This window comes from Fusarium subglutinans (assembly GCF_013396075.1).
Source record: "Fusarium subglutinans strain NRRL 66333 chromosome Unknown NRRL66333_c0000198, whole genome shotgun sequence".
NCBI classification, from domain to species: domain Eukaryota; kingdom Fungi; phylum Ascomycota; class Sordariomycetes; order Hypocreales; family Nectriaceae; genus Fusarium; species Fusarium subglutinans.
Window position 1 is genome coordinate 1 of NW_023502261.1, and position 20,586 is coordinate 20,586.

The window sequence follows — 20,586 nt, forward strand, 5'->3', positions numbered from 1 at the left end:
AATTTAAAATTCTTTAATAATTCTATTTATTTTATATTATATAAATTATATTAAAATTAGTATTATTATTCTTACATTAGCTTTATATTCTTATTACACGTATTTCTTTTTTATATAGTTTTTATACTTATCTTTTAAGGCTGTTCAATCCTACTATTTAGACTACAAAAGGCTTCTTTATTTAAGCCTCTTATCAGTCTCTCAATCTGCCCTGCAATGTTGCCAAACGAACTGCGCCTATGATTGGCATGAACGTTATACCCCATATGTTCTTTCCACAATGGATCCTTTCTATCCATGCATTTTCCAAGGTCTTTCCAGGATGTCATTACGACAAAATTGCTATAAGAACTTTCTGATCGAATAATATTTATAGCATAGTCAGTCGAACACCCACCACATGACCATATACGACCGTCTAGGCTACTATCCAATCTTGACCTTGCTAGACAATCAATCCAGCAATCATCTTTGTGAGTCCATAGGCATTGCTGCAGGACTTTGCCCGGGAGGTCAAAATCCTGTATTGACTTCTTACGAAATGACCACTGGCCTCGACGCCACTTGAACTCGTCATCTGGGCGGAAGAGGAAAGGGTATAGGTCAGACCAGTCAGCGTGTTCACAGACTGCCGATAGTTCGGGGCAGTCATGGAGAATCCAGCCTAAACTGCAAGCTCCGTCAAGGATTCCTGACACCTCACGACCGGTGCTTCGTCCAGCAAACAGTGTTCTTTCTGACTTGATCAAGATGTGATCATCTTTTGAGTAATATATATTCTCCTTGAGCCGTATGTGCGGATCCTCCTCATCATTAACATAGAGTGTGATATACTCGATCATGTCCTCTAGGTGGGCTGCAAAGTCTGACTGGTAGGTAGATTTATGTCGGAAACGGCTTAATCTCGATAAAGCTGCCATGATGTCAAAATGAATCCCTTCCGAAAGGAAAGGAGAGAAACTCTGTTTCTCAAGTTTGGGATCTCCGTAATGAACACAGGCTCGTCGTGCCTCCCTGGGAGTGAAATTACGGCTCTTTCGTGGCTCATGAAACTTTTGACAGATTTCGCAAAATATTTCAGAAAGCCACATGCCGTCAAGTTCAAGGCGGCGAAGAAATTCTGAACGATCAAATTGATTCAGCTTCAGAGCATTGCCAATAATGCTGTGTAGCCAGCTGGATGTAAAGGCAAGGCTTGCGCGGTCGACCGGATGTAGCGCTGTCGCTATTTTGATGACGAGTTCTATGGGAAGGGTTTTGAGCCCTATATTCGAAGGCTGTCCAGGGTCGGCGATGCTGTGGAGTGTGAGTTCTATATCATCACCTGCCGATTGAATGTCGTCAGAACCATCAAGTCTCAGCCTCTTGAGGTGCTTTTGGATCTCCATAGTCGGTGCTGAATGAGATGCCATCCATACACTGACGCATGCATTTGGATTTGTGGCTGCCTTTTTGAAGGTGAATATTGTAGAGGGACTGCGAAACGTAGTATGGAGTAGATTTGGGAGGGTGACTTGGTGCACACTGTGTGCAGCTGTCGTTCTTGAAGATTTCTGAGATGTATAAATGAAAAGAGCAAGGAGAGGAGAAGTAGCAGTGGGGGTGATGAAGTACTGGAATCATGTATGATAAGGTTTATTGAGAAAAGTGTATAAAACTAAATGTGGGGATGAAATCGGTCAACATACCATTTTAGTTATTTACATTATTATGTGAGGGTTTGGGGCAAAAGCATATATTTCGGAGAGTAATATCCAGCCACTCATTACTTATAGTCATAGCCCAAAGCTTAACCTTATAGATCCCGCACACTTAATCTACCAAATCAGTATACGGCATGCCTCATTGGACAGCTACAATTAAACTCGTGGACATCGGCTCAGGCCTCAATCAGCCTAGGTACAGGGAAGTCGGCCATGTTAGCGGCCTCAATCACAGCAAATTCTTCGGCTATTGCTTGGACTGACATAACTACTTCTTAACATGAATTAGATTAGCCCCACTGGCACAGCGGCTATGAGCTTTGGAAGGTCTGCTTTTCTATGTGTCGACTTTACGAACCGGAGGATATTCTTCTTTGGACAACTGCAACCTCCTATCAGCGCCTACGGCATGGTATTGGGTGAACAGACGTCTTCGACTGACTCAACTGGTCGTCGATACCTGGTGTCAATCACCACCCCGGATTTGGGTCAGATCTGGACACATATGTGTTTTCCAACTTTGACTTGAGTCTCGCCGGGGCACAGATCTTGTCGTTGGAGGATGCTGTCGCCTCTATTCACTCCGAACTATCTGTGTTTGTAGTTGCTGCACAAGCGGCTGAGGTGACTGTAATGGACGTCTCGACTATGCTGCTCAGCCTGCCGCAGACTACCCCACTACCAAGTGGTGCGGCGATATTTGCTACCCTCAATCTCAAGGGAAAGATTCCCACAAGTAGGGCAATTTCAGTAAGAGTGGAGTCCACGATGCCGCAGCCCACGCTGACCTTCTGTGCCTTGATCCCTCCCGGTGCACCAACCACATCTAACCCGGAAGAGCTTATGGTCTCTATGAAGAGTTTGTATCTCCTTGGAGGCGCTCTTGAGTTCGATGGAACAGCGGCCTACAACATAAGAAACCAGTCGCTCACAGCAAACGGTTCCATGGTACTTACTCTGTCATCCGCAAGCTGTGTTACGCTACAAAATGTCACTCACCATTGGTAACACGGAGACGTCTTCCAAGCTTGAGGGCCAACCATTATCCAGCTACATGCTCACCAACCCATTCGGAGACATGTTCAACGTGCAAATCCAGGATATTGTACTCACGGGGACTACCTCAAAGACTAACGGGCAATCTCAGTCCAGTTACTCGCTGTCAGGCAGCGTCTCCTCCGGTAGCGGAGTCTTCCGTTCTGACCTAACAGAGAGCATCCTTTTTAGGTAAGGCAAACCCGTGACGGCCAGCTTGAAACTGGTTGCCGGACAGGCAGGGATATCCGTGGGAGATGTGTTTGTTAGTATTATTTAGCCGGGTGACTCTAGCAGCGGCTCATGGCCATCAGGCGACGGAACTCTTACCTTTGAATCAGCATGCATCTACTATTCTACCCAGATCTTCACAGGTGGGACACAAACGTATAAGCAGGGCTATCATATCTCATCAGATATTGAAACTTTTGGGGTGCCGTTCTCGATGACCGCCGATCTAGGCAATCGGAGTGGCATCATCATAACGAGCTAGCTAACAAATCTTGTCGACGTGAAGTTCCTTGTTCTGACAGGTGAGGTGACAACCACGACAAGTACGCTCTATTTTTCTCAGTCGTACATAACTCTCGCACGGCTCTACCCCAACATGCTCTACAACATCCTGAGTCCTGAACTCCGCATCAACAGGGAGAAACTCAAAGTTCCACATAAGCAACACCCAGAAGATCCGAAGCTGTAGGTAAGCAAGTCTCCTTCCAAAGCATCCTCGTGGTCCACTGCCAAATGTGAGGAATGGCCCCTTCATGGCGTTATAAGTCTCAACACCCTTGTCGTCAACATCTATCCATCGTTCGGGTACGAATTGCTCGACATCCTCTGCCCGCCACTCTCCATATCGATCTTTTGTACGCTGTGAGCTCTCACTCCGAATAGTCTCCGGGACCTTGATTGCCGGCTTCATCAAGCTGGGTCCGTTTAGTGTAAAGAAGACGGAGGTGCCCTTTGGAATGGCATATCCTAGAATCGTTGTGTCGACCATTGCTTCGCGGCTTACTATTGGGAGTACCGCACTGAGGCGCAGTGTCTCCTCGATGACGGCGTCGAGATATGGAATAGACGAACCGGTTATTTCGTCAATCGTTGGCTGGCGATGTTCCGTAAGAGCGGTCGAGAAGGCATTCTGAAGGAGTGATCGAAGTTTTTCTTGTGCTCGTGGGCAGTCCGCAATGTATCTGACTCCCCACGAAAGAGTAGCAGCCGTTGTGTCGTGCCCTGCAATAATGAACCCAAACAGCTGTTCAACTTTGTCAGTGTCAGGTGACAAAAGAAGGTGAGGGAAGCATACTTCGTCATAAATACGCCTACGATGGAATCTCGGCGGTCTCTCGGCCTTCTTAGCAGCGGCAGCTTCGCGAATTACCATAAACTCGAGTGCGGAGCGCGTTGCCCATGCATTCTCGGAGCCGTCTTTGGAGATTCGTTTGACCGCTTTGTCAATCTCGCATCGCGTCCACTCCTCCCTAACTCTAGCGGCGTTTTTCAGGTATGGAAATTGACTCAGAATCCAGTAGTGCCATCGCGGTATTGGCGACGAGAAACCAACTGCGGAGCTTTCAACAATAGTCAAAGTGGCATCCAGTTCTGCCGTCAACGGATGAATGGGAAAATCCACAATCGTCTTCCCGGGCTGCGTGAATTTGACACCTGCCGTAGATCTAGACAACATGTCATCCAGCTGCCGCCTGGTGGCACTATTCTTGTCGTCTAGACCGAAGGAAACAGCTGTAATAACGTCGAGAGTAGCTCTCTGAATATCCGTCTTCCCATCAAACGGAAGTTCAGCGGCATGTAAGCACTTCTCATGCCAGAGCATAACCAAAGTATTGACTTTGGAGTATATCTCGGGAGCTGAGACCTAAGGCTAATTAGAAATAGTTTCCAATGGCGTCTAGCTGCCTCACCTGATTGAGAAACTTTGGTGACATGAGATCCCTCATCAGCTCTCTATGCTTCTTGAACTTAGGATCCACTGTCTGATAGGAAAGCATTTGGTGGGGGATGATTCCCGCAAATGCCTCCCGGGCTCTATCACTGCGGTCGAAATCCTTCAGTCTTTTCGAGAGAATGTCGTGCGCCTCTCGAAAGTCCGACAGAATCACCCTGGGCTTTCCGAAGGGGCGGATGAAGACTTGACAAACCGGAGAGTTGAACTTCTGGTTCTGTAGCGCGAACCATCGGCGTTGCTCCCCGGTTTGCTTCTGATGCTTGATCAAGTCCGGCAGGTCTCCTAATAGGCGCTTTGTGGCATTTTCGTTGTAAGGTATTCCGGGAAGAGGGTTGGGAAGAGCAAGTTTGTACAGGCAAAAGAATAAAAGGAAGATAGAAAGACCACCAGCTGTTAATTCAACCCATGACAGGGAAACAACGTGAAGAGTGGACATACTTCTGCTTCGTAGAGCGGAAACGGTTCCAGCTGGTTAGTATATAACAGAACGATATTGGATTTGGGAGTTAGAATGTTGCATCTTAATATCTTTAAAATATATCTTAGTTGCAACTACTCCATATGCTTTTGATCAATTGGAATCTGTGTCATACTTCTCATGGCTTGTTTCCGCGGAACTAGGTCCGTGTGTGATGCCACGATAGGTCCACTTTGATCACGCTCGCCCACGATACGTGAGCACTAATTATTGTCCTCCGAGCTTGTAGTTCCGCGGGGCTAGTGCGATCTATTGAGCCATTCCGAAACAGAATTTCGACCGGCCAACTCTAACCGGCCTCAGGGTGTAAGAAGACTTCTGACGCTAAACTAAGGTGTCAAAAATACTTAGTCTAAGATCCTCTATATATTTACTAAATTACACTAAGTTTACGTCAGGCTTTTTGTCACCTAGGATAGAGCTCCTAAGTTTTATTGCGTCCCCTTGCCAGTAACCTATTCTTCACGAAGTATAGGTATCGTAATCTATTACTAGTAGTTTAAAACAACTCATAACTGGCGTACGCTGTGCTGTTGAAATCCATCTTTCTTACCTTCACTCGGTGATTCAAGATCAATGCGTCACACATCTGGCTCATACGTCCTCTGATAACATCGCAACGCATATCAAGCCGCCACCATACCCAGCTGAAAGGCAATGCAAGACCTCAAGGGAAAGGTGATCGCCGTCACGGGTGCAGCATCCGGAATTGGTCTTGCAACCGCTCAACTACTGTTCTTTGTCGGAGCCAAGCTATCCTTGTCTGATAAGTCACTTATTCCCCTTGAGCAAGCCACCCAAGCACTTCTCGCCACGCACCCAACCCGTAATAAACAAGACATCACAACAGCAGAGGTCGACGTCACATCCAGCGCCCAGATTACTTCCTGGATCGAAGAGACTGTGAAAAGATTCGGTAGACTCGATGGGGCAGTTAATTCGGCTGGAATAAGTGCTGTCAAGATGGGCAAAGGCAGGGTCCGCGACCTCACTGATGATAGCTGGGCTTTGTGTATGGGTATCAATTCCACTGGGGTCTTCTACTCCATGCGAGCTGAGCTCAACGCCATGGTCAACGGCGGGAGCATCGTCAATGTGGCAAGTCTAGCTGGTCTAATCGCAGTCCCCGGGGCTGCAGAATACGCGGCCTCAAAGCATGCAGTGGTTGGCCTTACAAAGACAGGGGCCAGAGAAGAGGGCCCAGCTGGCATCAGAGTGAATGCAGTCGCACCGTGAGTTTCAACAATTTCTACCTTGAGGAACATCAAGGTCTATTGAACTCTGCTAACTTTGAGGTTAGTGGCACAATAGATACTGCAATGACTCAGAGTGTTCCCTCGGAGTTTAAAGCGTTTCTGAAAGACAGGGTTGCAAAGCAGCCTATTTCAAGACAGGGACGAGCCGAGGAGGTTGCGGCGTTGATTTGCTTTCTTCTCAGTGAGAGCTCGTCGTTTATAACTGGTCAGATAATTCGTATTGATGGGGGATCTTCAGTGTAGTATAGCATATTCATTGAATGTGAAGACAAATTCGGCACTGGCAACTGCTTCTTTGCATCCTCAAACTTTGGCTTCATGGGATGAAGGACCACTGTTTGCTCCCAGTGACCACTACACCTATTGGGTGTGCAGTCGAGGAAGCTGGAAGCCCAGATACAGAAGTAGATGCCGCAACTTGGCACGTTTAGTTATATGTTAGTAATCTTATTGTAGTCAAACACACTTTAGGAAAACAGAAGAGGGAAAGTATGTGACCATCTGGCTTGACCCGACTGGTTCTGAGCAGATTGAATTATAAATATCTCTAGATTTCTATGACCTAGTTCACATACAGTCATAAACCCAAAACATACGTCGGGCATGATCCAGGCGTGGCGCATTAAATTCAGTGCGTTATTGATTTTCAATGTGTAGTTGCCAATCTGCCTGCTAAATACCATACTATCAGTTCTCAGACAGGGAAGGTCTTTGACAGTGGATGTAAAACAGCCCTAGCATCTCTGCACAGAGTTGCGCCGACGTATCTCACGACCTTGAGTCGATGAATCGGATCAAACTCGGACACATTGAAGAGACCAATGGATCCCTCACCTGTCCAAACCTCACCATGAGTTATCTCAACACAGGTAGGGATAAATTCCCTGAGAATTGGAGGATCAGAACTATTCGCCGCCGGGATCGAACGGAACTGAAGACTCTCGCGCTTCATACCGTCAAGGGTACCCCAGTCTTGAACTTTCCTTTGCGGCTTGAACCCGAACTGGACGAGCTTGCACCCCGCGGGACGCTCAACATGGCCGGTAATGATTCCGTTGGGTGATGAATTAATGGCGGAGGGGTCAAACTCAACGTAACCCATCACCTTGGGAATACCCCAGCGCTCCCGTCCGGCGTATATAGCAGCTTCATTGTTGAGGATAAGCTCGATCGAGAAGGGTAGCTTCTTGCCCTCCCATTTGACCTCAACCTGACAGACAAACTCATTATACGCGCCAATGGGACCCATGCCATAGCTGAAGAGGGTGAGAATAACAAGCGGTTCATCTTCCAGCTCACATTCCTCAGGGATCATGTCCTTGACGGCGTCGTATGTGGTGCGGTATTTGACGGAAAGTATATGGACATTAGTGAATTCATCCAGGCCTGCTGGGTATGGCGGAGAGCAGAGAGGGATGGGGCCTCTGGCCTCTTTTGTCTTGAAAGTACCGAAGGGCATAGTTGTAAGTTTGAGTAGACTTTTATGGATACAAATTTAAATAATGTTAGACTACTCCATCATGACTAGGGAGAGCAGATGTTATATAATGCGGCATAGTAGAGATAGTCTACTCGTATCTACTTGCGTATCTCAATTATGATCACGATGGTCCCGTGGTTTCAGCGAGATTCGGAACGTCGGAACAGTGGCTAATTGGCTGTCACCCCGCCATATCGTGATGTTATTGAAATTGAGGGTGTTGGCAGCCGAAGCTTCAACCTATAGATATCAATCAACCAACTAAATACATGAGTAGACACCAAACACCCAAGTCAAGTCGAAATACTGCAATGTTCAGACGTTATCCTCGCCATATCATTTCCATGGACTCACAGACGTTTTCGTATAATTCCTCCGCGGAACTCGGAGGCGGAGGAAGCCTGCTAAATGTGGTTCCGTCCCGTTTATGGCTAGACATTCAGAGGGAATAGCTCCGCCTGTTTAGTGCCCAGACCCCCACGGAAGACACAAATTTGGGGAATCTCGACTTTGAACTCAAAGTCTCGATTTACTGTGATTGTAGGGCTCTACATTCAGTACCGTCAGCTTTATCACTCACTGGCTTGCACCAAGGCACTTCAACTCATTCCGTCATCATGAGCGACCTTGCCCATAAAACAGCTTTAGTAACAGGAGGAGGTTCGGGTAAGAAGACTCGCATTCCATTTTGCTATTCCTTGATCTAACTTGAAAGAAAGGGATTAACCTAGAACTCGCAAGGGCTCTCAGCGACAAAGGATGCGCTGTCCTTATCGCCGACATCTCACTGACTCCCAATGCCGCAGCATGGCTAAAGTCTCTTGGAAACCAAGCCAACCCCAAAGTGGTATTTCACAAGACTGATGTAACATCACTGGAACAATTGGTCGAGCTGTTTGAGGTCTTCAACAAGAAGATCGGTGGAGCACCTGATATCGTAGTGCCTGGCGCTGGCGTGTACGAAGGGTCCTTTCCTGGGTTCTGGGATGATAAGGACGAAACACTCAACTACAAGCTTTTCGACATCAACCTGCTGCATCCTCTCAGAATGACACGGATCGCGATCAGGAAGATGCTAGAGGTCAAGAAGCCAGGCACCATCCTTCAACTGTCAAGCATCACAGCCCAAAAGCCCTCTGTTGTTCTTCCACTGTACTCTGTATCGAAAGCTGCTATCAGCCAATTCGTCCGCTGCATGGCACCGCTGGACGACATGTGTGGCATCCGAGTAGTCGGCGTTGCTCCGGGGTGAGTTCGCATTCCCTCCACCTGATTTACTAATCTAACGTATAATATCTAGGTTGGTTGACACACCGCTGCTGCGTAATAATTCGGGAGCACAGAATCACGTTGATCCGGCTCAAGACTTCTTGCTGCCTACTGAGGAAGTCGTAAAGGCGATGATGGCGCTGATTACTGAGGCCAAGTACGCTGGGGGGACGGTTTTGGAGGTTGGTGATATCGGCAGTTGGAGGGAGGTGCACATATTGGGAGATGCTGGTCCCCAGGGCCGTTCAACTCGCGAACGAACCAGGACAACCGATGCCACGGCGAAGCTTGCAGAGATGTTGCTAGGAGACGAGAAGAATGTTTTTGGGTCTTCTAAGCTATAACTACTAGGAAATGATACTCCCACTGCCTTTTACCTCTGTGCTGAAACAGTATTTATTGCCACTATACCGTACTAAACGCATTGATAAGATGGGACGCAGAGTTAGAGAGACTACGAATGTGTCAAATACTAAATTTGAAGTGAGTGTCACAGGTGTTATTTATATGATGCCTTATGCTCGCTCTATTGTGCTCAACCAGCAACAGACTACACCATTGACATCCTTTAGTATCACTCTTAACCTAACACATCATATAGCACCAAGGGTAATAGTAAACAAGGTTGCTGCTTAAACGTATATTTATCTAGGTAATGTAGTCCATTTAGTATATCTAGAGCCTCGTGGTCCCGTTCGCAACATCTTGAACGTCTTCCTCTGTGTGATATCTTTCGATCTGCTTAGCATGCTTATCAAAATTGATAAACCAACTGGATTCAACTGTTAGCTAAGACTACTTGAAGCAAGGTAGAAAGGAGAAGCCAAGACTTACGTTGTATCTGGGAAGTCAGCGGGATTCCTTTCCCTATAAGTGAAACCACTCGCCAGCCAAGCAAAAGTCAAGTCCTCGCCCTCGCAAAGGCTCTTCCACTCAAAATCCTCCCACCTTGGGGTACGCAGAAGCTCAAAATAGTGAATCCGACCTCCAGGATGTAAACTGTTAAGCTGTCCCCCAGGAGTCCCGTTTTTAAACGTGCTGCTGCAATTACTCGCCCAAACTGTCTTGTTAAGCCATGCTAGGGCATGTTTCTGGTACGCAGCGGGTATATGAGCCTTAGGAACGCAGTAGCTATAGTTTTGAGTTTGAAGCTTGTTCACAAAGTCGGTGATGTACTTGGTCACCATCTCGATCGAGGTTACGAGACTACCGTGGCCGAGGGGGGAGAATGGGCCTAGGAAGCCAAAGTAGTTGGGCATGTCTTGTGCTGTGACTGAGAGGTAGGACCGGGGGTTCTCGTTCCAGAGGCGTTGGAGATTGGTTCCGTTGAGGCCGTTGATTGGGAAACGAGGGGCGCAGGATAGGTCAAAGCCGGTGGCGCAGATGATAGTGTCGACGTCAGTTGTTTCGTGGCCAGATGAGGTACGGATGCCCTTGTTCGTGAACGCCTCGACTGTGCCCCAGATCACCTGCACCTTGGGAGACGCGAGAGCCTCAAGATACCCATTGCCGGGTGTTGGACGACGACATCTATAGATCGATGTTAGCGATGCGTTCCACGTCTGGTATTTCTCTTGACTGACCCAACAGCAAAGTCTGGAAGCAGTGCTTGAAGCAAATCCTGTCTCTCTTCTAGCTTGTTGGCCATCTCACGAATTCCATACTCGCGAGCAGCCTTTTGCTCCGGAGAGTGGTCAATGTACAGACCGAAACGACTGTTGAGTTCCTCCTCGATCTGGCGCCTGTACTGTAGATATGCATCAGGGTCTTTCGCCCAAGCAGCCTTTTGCTCTTCGGAATAAGCATAGTTCGATCCACCAGGGCCAGCAAACTTGGAAGCGAAATTGGTGGTGATCCATGTCGGGCTTCTCATGTGGACATATATCTTCTTTGCGTCATTGAGGATGGCAGGGAGGATCTGCACACCACTGCTTCCATTGCCAATCAATGCCAATGTCTTCCCCTTGATGTCTTTTCCAGCGTCCTGTGGCCAGGCTGCTGAATGAACCATTCTTCCTTCGAACTGTTCTCGGCCTTTCACGCTGGGCCATTTCCAGTGGTTGAAGAAGCCGGTGCAGTTGATGAGGATATCACATTCTTCCACAAAGGTAGTAGAGGTCTCACCCTCTGTAATGCCTGGACTTGAAACGACAATATCCCTGCCATCGGTCTTAGTGACAGTGACTTGCCATACCTCACGCTCGGGAATCCAAGAAGCGTTGGTGATCTTGTGGGATGTTTTCACATAGCGCCGCAAGCCATGCTGTTTAGCTACCGCTCTTATGTATGATAGGATGTCCTCTTGCTTGGCGTAATACGATTTCCAGAATGGGTTCGGTGCCCAGGAGAACTGGTAGACTAGTCAGATTTTAGAGCGCATACAGGTGCCTTGTGGTTCACTTACTTGATAATTGGGTGCTGGTATATCGCAGGCGCATCTAGTAGGCCATTAGACTAGATGTTGTATTAAAAGCGTTTTAAATCGAGGTATATGATGAAATGAGCAAGTAGGGGGAGATTCAAAGACTTGCGGGCGTAACAAATTTAAGTACTGACCCTGGGTAGCGATTCTCATACCACGTTCCTCCAACGTCACTGTTCTTTTCGTAGACCGTAAGGCTAGCATTTTGGATATTGCCAGTGCTTACAGCCCTCGCCATCGAAAGACCGGCAAAACCCGCACCAATTGCAATAATACGCACTGGCCGGGGCGTAAACGTGGGCACTCGAGATAGAGCATAGGCCAGATCATCAACATCCTTGTATGCTTCTGTGGCTTCTCCTGGCTTGGCTGGTCCCTGGGCTAGACTTTGGAAATGCTTGATGGCACGGTCCCTCGCGCTCATTGGTTGATGTGCTGCCATCTTGGCCTTGTCTCTCGGTTTGGGGCAAGGGTAAAAGGGAAGTGAAGGGGATGGTGTTATGATTCCCTTTTCACGTATATTATGAAATTGTCCAGTGTTCTTAAGTTAATCAATATCAGTCGAGTAATCAACAGGTGTGATCTATTTGCCATTGAATCTTTGCCTCGCTGCTTGTCGTCAATGCCCAGGTTTCGGAAATAGTTCAAGTTCCGAAAACCCCAAGCATAATTAGTTCCGTGGAATCGCTCAACATCTTTCAAGCCACCTTTTGTCCAGGCGCGACATATGCACGATACGCAGTAAATTCTGTGAGTGCGAGCCCGTAAATGGTGTCTACTTAATTCAACTTTGACTTGATGATATAATGATTCTCTGCAAATCGGTCATCCACCACACGCTGATCACGGCTCACTGATCAAACTCTCTCCAAATACTTCGCTCAAGCAATGCGCACCATGGTTCGCGATTCACAACTCAACGCTGCTGTCCCAGGGATCCCTTTCTTTGCGCCAGCGCAGGATCCAAGCACAGGGACTGCAAAACAACTTGAACCAACCACTCCGACAATCTTTCGTCCGCTCAAGATCCGCGGCGTCACGCTGCGAAATCGTATCTGCGTATCCCCCATGTGTCACTACTCGTGTGCCGCAAGTGGAGCGCAGACAGGTGTCTTGACTCCTCTGTACCATACTACCATCGGCCACTATGCCTTCCGAGGTGCGGCGCTCGTCATGCTGGAAGCAACTGGTGTTACGCCCAATGGTCGTATCAGCGTCAATTGTCCCGGAATCTGGAACGATGCCCAGAAAAATGCCCTCAAGAACCTGGCAGACTTTGTGCACTCTCATGGAGGTCTTATAGGCTTGCAGCTTGGCCACGCCGGAAGGAAGGCTAGCACTTTGGCGCCATGGGTCGCCACTCGTATGGGACGGGGAAGTGCTAGAGCTGACGAATCTCAAGGTGGGTGGCCCAATGACGTTGTTGGGCCATCCGGAGGCCCGGGCTTTGTCTGGGATGGAAAGTCTAGCCAAGATCCAGAGGGAGGATTCTGGGAGCCCAGAGAGATGAGCATTGACGAAATCTCCGACTTGGTCAAGAACTTTGCTAAAGCAGCAGAGCGAGCTGTCTTGGCCGGTGTAGATGTACTGGAGATTCATGTTGCCCACGGTTATCTCCTCCATCAGTTCGTCAGCCCAGTCACGAATCAGAGGAAAGACAAGTATGGCGGCAGCTTCGAGAACCGAACACGGCTGGTTCTTGAGATTATCCAAGCTATCCGCGGTGTTATCCCTGCATCCATGCCTCTGTTTGTCCGAATCAGTGCAACTGACTGGATGGAGAACTCGACCCTGGGCAAGAATCTAGGAAGTTGGGATGTTCCTAGCACGATCCGCCTTGCAAAGCTTCTTCCTGACCTCGGAGTCGATGTCCTCGACGTTAGCTCTGCGGGCAATCACCCACAAGCCGCTCATAACGTGTTCGACGCTGGAAAGGAGCAAGCTGCCATCGCTGCGAGGGTGAAGGAGGAGGTGGAAAGGGCAGGTAAGCGGATGCTTATAGGTACTGTCGGTGAGATTACGGATGCTTTTCAGGCTAGAGACTTGGTTCAGGAGGGCACTGCGGGTAGCGTAGACCTGATTTCGGTCGGTCGACAGTTTTTAAAAGAGCCCGGTTGGGTTTTGAAGGTGGCGCATGAATTGGGCGTGGACGTGGCTTGGCCGCAGTTTATTTCGCGGCCCCAGATATCTCAGATACTTACGAAGCTCTGAACAATGATAGCGATGGAAGCTGATGTTAGTTGTTATGTCTTTCATTTTGTGGCTATGACCTGATATTAGCTGATGACAGGCTAATTCTAGTCATACTGATAAACAGTATACTGTGAAAAGGAAACTAGAAATAAAAGATGTGATATATTCTCAAGACTACTTATACTTATTTATATTCTTACACCTATTGTATTTATTCCAGGAGCATCATGTAAAGGCTATAACATAAAGAATCATATATCTTAAAATCATGTTTTACCAACCTACCCGGCAGGTCAGGCCGTGCTTAAACCACTAACCAATTGGATAATTAGACACTTTTTAGACTCTGTACTCCTTACCGACCAGAAGACTAGAGACACGGACAAAAGTGAGCCACCCGCGGAATCTTCTGTCCCACGGAACCATCAATTCCGTCATAGCTTTCTAACCGCAATTGCATCTTAAGCGTGCGCAAGAGGGTGGACAGTAACAGCCGGGTAAAGAGTCCACAGATCCGTACATTTTGACTAACAGACTTCTACTGATATCATCCTCTTAAGAATTATCAACCTGAACCGCATCCTGATTGAAAAAAAAAACAAAAAAACTTTGGCTTGCTGAGGCCAAGTTTTACATCCAATGTCGGTCAACGTACGCCCGAAGTCCGTGTCTAACCAAGTCCGTGCGACTCGCCTCGAGCTTGTCGATCGCCTCGAGAAACAATTGGCAAATGCCAAGCAATGGTATGACTTTGACCGCCCTCGAGACTACCGCAAAGCACGAGCAGAAGGCACTCATGGGTTTGATCGTCCACAACTCAATGACCAAGCCCGTCTGGTTTATACCACCGGGCGCGACGGACAGAAGATTGAACTCCGGGTGATCGAACCGCCTGGTCCGTCCAAAGGCGTTTTCCTACACTTCCATGCCGGTATGACCAACGCGCTAGTGTAGCCATGTTTAGTTGGTGACCCGTCTTTAGGTGGCTTCGTCATTGGGGGCAACGCCTCTTACGATGGGTACTTGACGCGACTGTCCGAAGCATCCGGCCTGACCGTGGCGTCTGTCGAGTACCGACTCGCGCCGGAGCATCCATTCCCCGCAGGCCGCGACGACTGCGTAGACGCGGCGCTTTTTGCTCTTTCTGCTCAGGGCGTCAGTCTTCTTGGAGCTCCCCTACGAGTACTCGGTGGAGAGTCGGCTGGTGCTTGGTTCGCTTTGGCGGTGGCCCTAGAATTGCGGGACAAGCATCAAATCGACGTCAAGTCACAAATCGCTGCAATTTGTGCAGGCTATGGGATATACGACCTCACCTACACGCCTTCCTTGCTTTCGCACAAGAGGAACATAGTCATCAGTCGCGAGATCATGATGAAGTTTTGTGAGGCGGCTTTCGGTCATATCCCGTTCTGTGATAGGAAAAGACCTGATATATCCCTGTTGTATGCTGACTTGGGTAACCTGCCGCCAGCGCATTTTCTTGTCGGAAGTACTGAGCCACTGCTCGATGATAGCATTTTCATGGCTGCCAAGTGGGTTAACGCTGGGAGCGAAGCTGTTCTACATGTTGTTGAGGGTGCTTGCCATGCCTTTACGCTATTTCCACTGGGTGAGGTTACCGATGCAGGGGTTCAATCAGTTGTGGAATTTTTACGAGTGCAATTGCAAAGGTTCACTACGTCAATACCTGTGGCCAATAGATTTTAGTCAATACCTTTCTTCTCAAAGCAGTCTGTCTAGGTAGCCACAGCAGAAACATGCATTACATAGAAAGATTATTAGTACATGACTGGTATCTATAAGGTGAAGCTTGGGACTATCTAGCCTCAATCTCATTAAACATCTCAGCTAATAATGAGTTAACCTCAAGACTAGATCGTCCAATCGGGTTTGGATTTATCGCGTCGAAGCTCTTCGAAAAATCAAATGTTTCTGTACTTGAGAGATACTCGACTTGATCATCCGGCATTTCAAAGTTCATATTGGACTCAGGAAAACCCTCAAGTGGGAATAAGAGGTTGTAATCTGGACTTGCCTTATGAAAGTCAAAGTCCAACACGCATCGCAAGGCTTTGAAGGCTCTGGCTGCCGACATGATTGTTGCAGACAGAGACTCTAGCATGCTGCCAGCTCGACGGAGCGCTTGCGGAAGTGCCTCAGCGCCAAGCATAGAAACGCCTTCACGGTGTCCGAGGGTTAGGTAGTATATGGACTCGACCAGAGAAGAAGTTAGTATATAACCGGCATTCGGGTTTGCGCCCCAGGTGTCCAGGTATTGGCCGATTGCATCCAAAGACTCGATGGAGATTGTTAAGCAAGATTCTGCCCTTCGGGCATTCGTCTCTGGAGAACAAAGCGTCTTTTGGCGGATGCTCACTCTGAGAGATTGGTATCTCTGAATTACTTGATTAGTGCTGCGTTACACATCCCGAGCTGGCGTTTAAAAACTTACTAGGAAAACAAGAAGACGGCGTCGATCTTCTGGTTCGGAAGGAGATTTGAAAATGGTGTTGTTCACTGACTCTTCGTTCCACGATAACGTGTAGGGGCATTGCTCCCTAAGAGCCAGAAGCTTGGCATCAAATGCTTGGATTTCAACCCAGTCACCCGCCATTGGGGCGTTGGGAGCTAAGAATCCGTCCCACACGGACGCCCAGAGTCTAGCATGGCTGAACATGGTCTTCAAATACACCCTGCTCTTCATGTCGATGTGAGGGCTAGTTTCGCGCTCAAAATCCACATGTCCAAGACTGTTTCCAACAAAGTACGGAATGCCGCACTTCTGAGTGATGCGCTTGTCCAGGAAGTCGAGAGTAACCCATAATGCCAGGGGATCTACAAAGTCCTCTGAGGATGTAGGAAATCCGTGGCTTTGGCCTAATCCCAGACTGACAGCGGAATGAAGTCCGTTAAGTACATGGGTCGAGGCAAGACGTAACCTCTCTGCTGACAAGAGATAGGCCGCGGCGAAGGTGTGATAGACGACAAAGTTTGCCTGCAGCTCGCTGCGTCCTTCAAAGTGCTGTGCGAGCTTCCTACTCTGCCAATAAGCTTCTGAGCCAGGCCATGCCTTGTCCAGATACAGATCAGGACAAGTTTTGTCGTCGAGGTTCTGTCCAGCTGCAACGATGACGAGAAGAATTGATACGACTAAGTGATGCGGCTCGGTCACAACAACAGACAGGGTGGTAGAAGAGTAGCACAGCGCCTCCAGTGTCCGTGAAATTGCTTCTACCAGCCTCGTCCCATTGATGGAAGGAAAGAAGCAGTCGATGCCAGCTAGGCCTATCTTTATCGCCTGAGTCAGGTCCTTGGGGCAAGGAAGCACAACGGTACAGCTCTTTGAGGGAGTTGTGTTTGGGAGAACAGGATCTGCGCCGACACTGGAGCGTAGATCACAGATTTGCGAAGCAACAGCGAATCGGCTCAGCCATTTGTTTCCGGGGACAAACGTGTCAGTCTCGGCATAGGTAAGCTCAGCAGGTTGAGGGCCATCTTGACAAGAGTCCGGTGATACTTCCTCAAGATTGTCTGTTGCCCTCTGTGGTTCAAGTGCCTCGATGGAATGGTTGAATTCGAGAGGCGGTTCATCTGGTGAGGGTGCCGAGATACCCATATGGTCCGGCAGTGGTGGAGTGTTGTGCGAACTGAGAAAGTCGAAGCTAAGTGATTGCTGCATCATCAAGGTATCCAGACCTTGTTGCAATCGTTGAAGCTGCTCCTTGAGCAGTGCAGTCTCTTCAGATGCAGAGATGGAGAGACTCGAGGAGGGAACAGCGCGTCTTCTGGATAACTGTCAGCTTAGAGGGATAAAAGTAGAAACGATATGCAGAGTTATAGTTGAAGACAGTGGCGCTATCATACTTGTTTGTGTTTGACGATGCCCGCTTTCGCTTCCTTTTAGTCGATCCATCTGATGGCTCTTGATAGCTACATTCAGCGCCTCTGCCGAGGCAGTTGTGGCATGGTGATTGTCCAGAACACTGCGATAATAGATCAACACTGAAGTGTTTATACCCATTAAGTGGGTGAGACTAACTTTGACCTTGCGTCGCTGGCATTCTGTGCTACATCCTAGTCAGTTAAACTCAGTCTAAGAACATTAATCACTCACCAAGCATGAGAGGTATACTCATCCCTCTTGCTAGATTTCTTCGTTGTTGAAGTCGAGGACATTTTCCGGTTCTCGTTCCCTTCAAAAATACATTAAACCGGGAAACGCGGGATTCAAAGGTCCAAGTTTGCTCAGCAGCGGGACCAGCGGAGCTCCGTTCATTAGGTTGCCCTGTTCATCAATTCCGCACCCAAGTGCCGAGGTAGATCCACTAACTACATCAAGTTGGTATGTCATCCCCGCAATTTCAAAACCTGGGGATCTGACTGCATTGCCTGAGGCCGCTGAATAAATAAAATCGCGAGTACTCCCGTTGGCCAACTGTTACGGGAAGTCATTGAGTGGGGTCGATGGAAGAGGCAGATGGTCAAATTCCAAACAGAGAATGCAGTACTAAGGCTGGGGGGGGGGAGAAAACACAGGACCTCGACCCTAAGCATTAGAAATATTTAGGTAAATCTAGCCTAAGCTTAGGGGGCTCTTTGATAAGTTTATTTTGACTCCTTATCTTAAGGTCTGGTGTTTTCTTGTCCCCTGAGGTAAGGATAGACCTCATCTCTGCACAAGAGCTTTGGAGAATGTCAGATCATGTATGTACTAGGTACGTATCTAGCATAGAGCCATCCTGTGCCTTGGACATCCTTTCAAAGATGAAAATTACATTAATTTGATAATTGATATCCCATAGACAAATGCCCTAAGCTGTGGGGAAGGATAATTTTCCACTCCTGAGTCTCATTCTCTTCCCGAATACCTGCAACACAATAATGATAAGAAATGCAAAAGCACAAATACCAGCCTGGGTACCGAAGCTGACTTTAGCGCCGACCGAGTTTGCCCACTTGACTTGAAAATAGCTAATGATAAACCCCCCAGTAGCTGTATGGGGTCAGCAACTTCCTCAAGATGTTGTGTGAGTAGTGGCATATTAACTTACTTCGCGCAAAGTTGATCCATGCAGATACCTCCCCTGATGCTTCGGGATAGCTGTCGAGATTATATGCATTCAGAGCAACTGTAGTCACCATGATACCAAAGACATATAAGCCCCAGAACAATGCTGTAATCATATAATGATAGCCCTCCTCAAGAGCGAAGCCCAGTCCCACTAAACCGGCGAGCATGAACGGCGTGCTGAACCAAATTGCACGCAGTCTGATTTCGGGTTCAAAGTGACCGTTGTGCGTCTTGATGAACTGCGTGGCAATGCCATCGTGTAGCCAGTGGCCGATTACCTCACCCAGAATAGCGGCAACAACAGGGGTGAAATAGAAAAAACCGATCTGCTTAGGACCAAAGCTGTATAAAGGTGTAAGGAATATTGACAAGGTTGTGTTAATACCAACAACCCACGCAAAGGTCAGTAGATAGTAGAGGCAAGACAGAAAGACGGTTGGCTTGATGATGACGCGGACGGGGCGCATGCAGGCTTGACCGAAGCTGTTACGGAGGTGGCGAGATTGATACTGGGCATAGCCTAATAGGTTGCCGATGCGTGATCCTCTGGGTGGCTGATTGGCGGCAGTGATGCGACGGTCGTAATAGGTCTCCTCGACAAACAGGATTGTGAGGATAAGCGCAAGCGAAGTCTATAACTTGGTCAGTTTGAAACTCAGTCGTTAGGCAAGTCGGCTATACTTCAGTAAAATAGACCCAGAATGCAATGGGCCACGACTTAGTCGTAATAATGAAGGCAGTCAACAATGGACCCATATACGGAGAGAGGATAATGAAGGCAGCCCAGATATTAATCTTGCGAGCACGCTCGTGGAAGAAGAACATGTCAAAGATGAACATCAATCCTCCACCTTGCGCGACAGTGCTGAAGAAGCCATTCAGAATACGAGCAGCCATGAAAGACTCAAAGGTCGTAGCAGCAGCGCACCAAGCGGCCGTGGCTGTAGCGATTACAAGGAAGTAGAATAAAACGGGGAGCCGGCCTGCCCATGCAGACAGGGCCACAACGAAGATACCGCCTGCGCCGAGCATGAAAACATTACCAACTTGGGAGTGGTTAACTGTGTCCTGGCTCATGTTCCATTGCCTAGAGCGTCGTGTTAAATGATGATCTCTCATTAGAATAAGTCTGTACTTACGCTGCCTGCGGGATGAGCGTAACAGCGCCAACAGCACTGCCATAGTCTGGAAGAAAAGCTGCGAAACTAACGATGAAGAGAATGACATGTTTCTTGACAGGACTCCAGTTGAGAGGGTCTCGTGTATCGTCAGAAGGTTGCGGAATCAGAACGGTATGCCCATCCTTGGCGAGCTTGAGGTTGCCATGGTGTTCCGTGTCAGCCTGGGCGATGTAGCCTTCTGAATCTTTGAGATCTGAGGACAATGTAGTGTCGCCGACTTGTTCATCCATTGATTGCTTGGGTTTGAGATCGTCCATGCTGGTCTGAGTTTATACAAGTGTAGTGACTTGTAAGGTAGCCTGTTATTAAGGTTGTATGAAATAGAGGGGTGCGTATATGCACTGCCCAGGAATGAAGATCTACTTTCAGACGATCTGCGCATCAGAGGGAAAGTCCATCATTTATGTCTAGACTCTCAGCCTGGTGTTAAGATCTCCGGCAGTGCAGTAGCCGGATCTATCTCCGGATGCGGGGCAATACCGGTAGGATGGGATGCACGATCCGATGTACAGTAGTCGTCGATCACCCTATA

The 20,586-nt window shown here is 48.2% G+C and overlaps 9 protein-coding genes across 9 annotated transcripts; 5 read left to right on the forward strand and 4 right to left on the reverse strand.

Moving 5' to 3' along the window:
• Window positions 1–1,691, reverse strand: FSUBG_10958 (uncharacterized protein; the record flags this gene model as incomplete). Its single annotated transcript, XM_036675589.1, has 2 exons — window positions 539–1,613; window positions 1,689–1,691. Coding segments are annotated over 2 exons (1,078 nt in total), but the record flags the coding sequence as incomplete, so codon positions are not given.
• Window positions 1,692–1,837: 146 nt separating this feature from the next.
• On the forward strand, window positions 1,838–2,711 carry FSUBG_10959 (uncharacterized protein; the record flags this gene model as incomplete). Its single annotated transcript, XM_036675590.1, has 3 exons — window positions 1,838–1,918; window positions 1,993–2,191; window positions 2,308–2,711. 3 exons carry the CDS (start codon window positions 1,838–1,840, stop codon window positions 2,709–2,711), a joined length of 684 nt encoding a protein of 227 aa, XP_036533534.1.
• A 520-nt stretch (window positions 2,712–3,231) lies between these two features.
• Window positions 3,232–5,140, reverse strand: FSUBG_10960 (cytochrome P450 monooxygenase 3A14; the record flags this gene model as incomplete). The annotated part of the gene is made up of 3 exons (XM_036675592.1): window positions 3,232–3,993; window positions 4,045–4,614; window positions 4,661–5,140. The coding sequence occupies 3 exons, from the start codon at window positions 5,138–5,140 to the stop codon at window positions 3,232–3,234; spliced, it is 1,812 nt and encodes a 603-aa protein (XP_036533535.1).
• A 699-nt stretch (window positions 5,141–5,839) lies between these two features.
• Window positions 5,840–6,418, forward strand: FSUBG_10961 (D-arabinitol 2-dehydrogenase; the record flags this gene model as incomplete). The annotated part of the gene is made up of 1 exon (XM_036675593.1): window positions 5,840–6,418. The coding sequence occupies one exon, from the start codon at window positions 5,840–5,842 to the stop codon at window positions 6,416–6,418; it is 579 nt and encodes a 192-aa protein (XP_036533536.1).
• A 714-nt stretch (window positions 6,419–7,132) lies between these two features.
• Window positions 7,133–7,897, reverse strand: FSUBG_10962 (acetoacetate decarboxylase; the record flags this gene model as incomplete). The annotated part of the gene is made up of 1 exon (XM_036675594.1): window positions 7,133–7,897. One exon carries the CDS (start codon window positions 7,895–7,897, stop codon window positions 7,133–7,135), a length of 765 nt encoding a protein of 254 aa, XP_036533537.1.
• A 638-nt stretch (window positions 7,898–8,535) lies between these two features.
• Window positions 8,536–9,531, forward strand: FSUBG_10963 (15-hydroxyprostaglandin dehydrogenase; the record flags this gene model as incomplete). The annotated part of the gene is made up of 3 exons (XM_036675595.1): window positions 8,536–8,584; window positions 8,638–9,166; window positions 9,219–9,531. 3 exons carry the CDS (start codon window positions 8,536–8,538, stop codon window positions 9,529–9,531), a joined length of 891 nt encoding a protein of 296 aa, XP_036533538.1.
• Window positions 9,532–12,506: 2,975 nt separating this feature from the next.
• FSUBG_10965 (NADPH dehydrogenase) lies at window positions 12,507–13,820 on the forward strand (the record flags this gene model as incomplete). The annotated part of the gene is made up of 1 exon (XM_036675596.1): window positions 12,507–13,820. One exon carries the CDS (start codon window positions 12,507–12,509, stop codon window positions 13,818–13,820), a length of 1,314 nt encoding a protein of 437 aa, XP_036533539.1.
• Window positions 13,821–14,441: 621 nt separating this feature from the next.
• Window positions 14,442–15,509, forward strand: FSUBG_10966 (lipase esterase; the record flags this gene model as incomplete). The annotated part of the gene is made up of 2 exons (XM_036675597.1): window positions 14,442–14,733; window positions 14,785–15,509. The coding sequence occupies 2 exons, from the start codon at window positions 14,442–14,444 to the stop codon at window positions 15,507–15,509; spliced, it is 1,017 nt and encodes a 338-aa protein (XP_036533540.1).
• Window positions 15,510–15,618: 109 nt separating this feature from the next.
• FSUBG_10967 (HOL1) lies at window positions 15,619–20,311 on the reverse strand (the record flags this gene model as incomplete). Its single annotated transcript, XM_036675598.1, has 7 exons — window positions 15,619–16,197; window positions 16,255–17,587; window positions 17,842–17,869; window positions 18,854–19,215; window positions 19,270–19,505; window positions 19,555–19,960; window positions 20,013–20,311. 7 exons carry the CDS (start codon window positions 20,309–20,311, stop codon window positions 15,619–15,621), a joined length of 3,243 nt encoding a protein of 1,080 aa, XP_036533541.1.
• Between the last annotated feature and the right edge of the window lie 275 nt (window positions 20,312–20,586).